Source organism: Galeopterus variegatus, unplaced genomic scaffold, assembly GCF_000696425.1.
Source record: "Galeopterus variegatus unplaced genomic scaffold, G_variegatus-3.0.2 Scaffold1697, whole genome shotgun sequence".
NCBI classification, from domain to species: domain Eukaryota; kingdom Metazoa; phylum Chordata; class Mammalia; order Dermoptera; family Cynocephalidae; genus Galeopterus; species Galeopterus variegatus.
The window spans coordinates 32,508-34,172 of NW_007727808.1; the positions used below are offsets into that span (position 1 = coordinate 32,508).

The following is a 1,665-nucleotide window of genomic DNA, read 5'->3' on the forward strand; positions in this document are numbered from 1 at the left end:
AGGTCATCAAGGCTGAGGTCAGCGAGGAAGTGAGGAAGGTTTCTCGGAGCCCTAGATCGTTCCTGTTGACCAGCACTGGTGGCATCTTTATAACTGAATTTTATCAATGACTATGTCAAGAGACCAAGGCCAAAGATTCCTCCTTGAAGAGCGTTTACTTCTCTGGAAGAGTCCTTTAAATGAGGAAGAGAAGGGCTGTGATTTTACGGCCTGTTATGAAGCTGGGGCGGGTCCAGATGCTTCAGTACTTATCCCGCAAAGACACCCGATCTCTTGTCCTAAGGGTACCACTGAAAGTGAGGACCGAGTTCACCTTCTTGCTGGCTCTCGGTTTCCATAGCAGAAAATACACTGTTAACTCCTGCACCCCTTCTTCCCTCTTTCCTTTACTCTTGCTCAGATGGAAGGATAACCCGGCAATGCCTGTGGGGCTGATATACGAGGGAGTCTGCACAGAGCCCCTGAAATACTCCGGGGGGAGCGCAGCCCAGAGCACGGTGCTTCACGCCTTTGACGCGCTCTTAGGCGTTCGTCACAGCAAGGCGAGCGGTGAGTGAGACGTTTTTCTTCTTTCTTTTCTCTAAGAGAAGAGGAAGGAAGAACGGAGGTGTTTCTACCAAGTGATAAAACTAAAAATAAATTTAAATGTCATTAAACTTGTACTTCTCTAAATCAACCAGAAAACTGTGTGCCCGCCCTATGTTACTGTGCCAGGCAGATCTCAGCAGGATCTTGGGTCTCATTTCCAAATCTTAAAACATTGCTGTATATTCAGCTATCCCACTGTAATTTGGATTGGATCCGCAGGCAGTAGCTTCCCTTTTCTAAACCTCAGGTGAGATCTCAAGTTGAAGGCTGTGCCATTAGGTTGATGAGTCAGGAAAGGCCCGAGCTCTTCCACTAAAGCCCTTCCACAGACAATGGTGCAACCTCCAGCCAAATCCATCTGGACCAGGAGCAGGGCCTATCGCGTGGGAGGCTTGAAATTGCTCATTTCCTTTCCTGCCAACATCCAGCTAAGTGATTAACAACTGCAGAAAGGCACTTCATATTTTCAACTTGGATTAGAAAAAAAAATTGAGTAGAACTTCTAACATCATGGAGTCCAGACTCATCCACAAAAGTCCATTTCCTAGAAATATGATAATTTTTCATTGACTTTTGCACTTGGTGATGTCAATAGTTGACTTACCATGCATAATATTAAGATCATAATGAATTTCCTATAAATAGCTATTGATTTGCTTTTTAAACAACTCGGCTTCAAAGGCTATCACTAAAACAGTTGCTCATTGTTTATCTTTTTGCCCTTGTACCTTCTATAACTTTCATCTTTGCTAGCACTCCTTCCAAAACCAGGCACCGCGGAAACAGAATTCACCAGAGTATTTAGCTAATCAGTTTAAGGGTTTGTGTCTTGACAGGCAAAACAAGTTCTGTTGGTGTGCAGTTGAGCTAGGCATGTATAATTAACAACAATTTACTGCATGTTATCACAGCTAGAAGAGAAGAGAGCGAATGTCTTCATCACAAAGAACTGATTACATTTTGTAATGATAGACATGCTAATTACCCTGACTTGATCAGCACATATCGTGTACGTCTATTGAAATATGACTCTGTGCCCCACAGATATGTATAATCAACACATTTCAATAAAAAGGG

The 1,665-nt window shown here is 43.2% G+C and overlaps 1 protein-coding gene across 1 annotated transcript in view; it reads left to right on the forward strand.

The window, feature by feature from the left end:
• The window catches only part of IDO2 (indoleamine 2,3-dioxygenase 2), a 28,612-nt gene that overhangs the window by 25,598 nt on the left and 1,349 nt on the right, over nt 1-1,665 (forward strand). Inside the window, exon 8 of the mRNA XM_008578488.1 lies at nt 401-549. Within this exon, the coding sequence (XP_008576710.1) occupies nt 401-549 (149 nt within the window). The remainder of the gene's footprint in view (nt 1-400; nt 550-1,665) is intronic.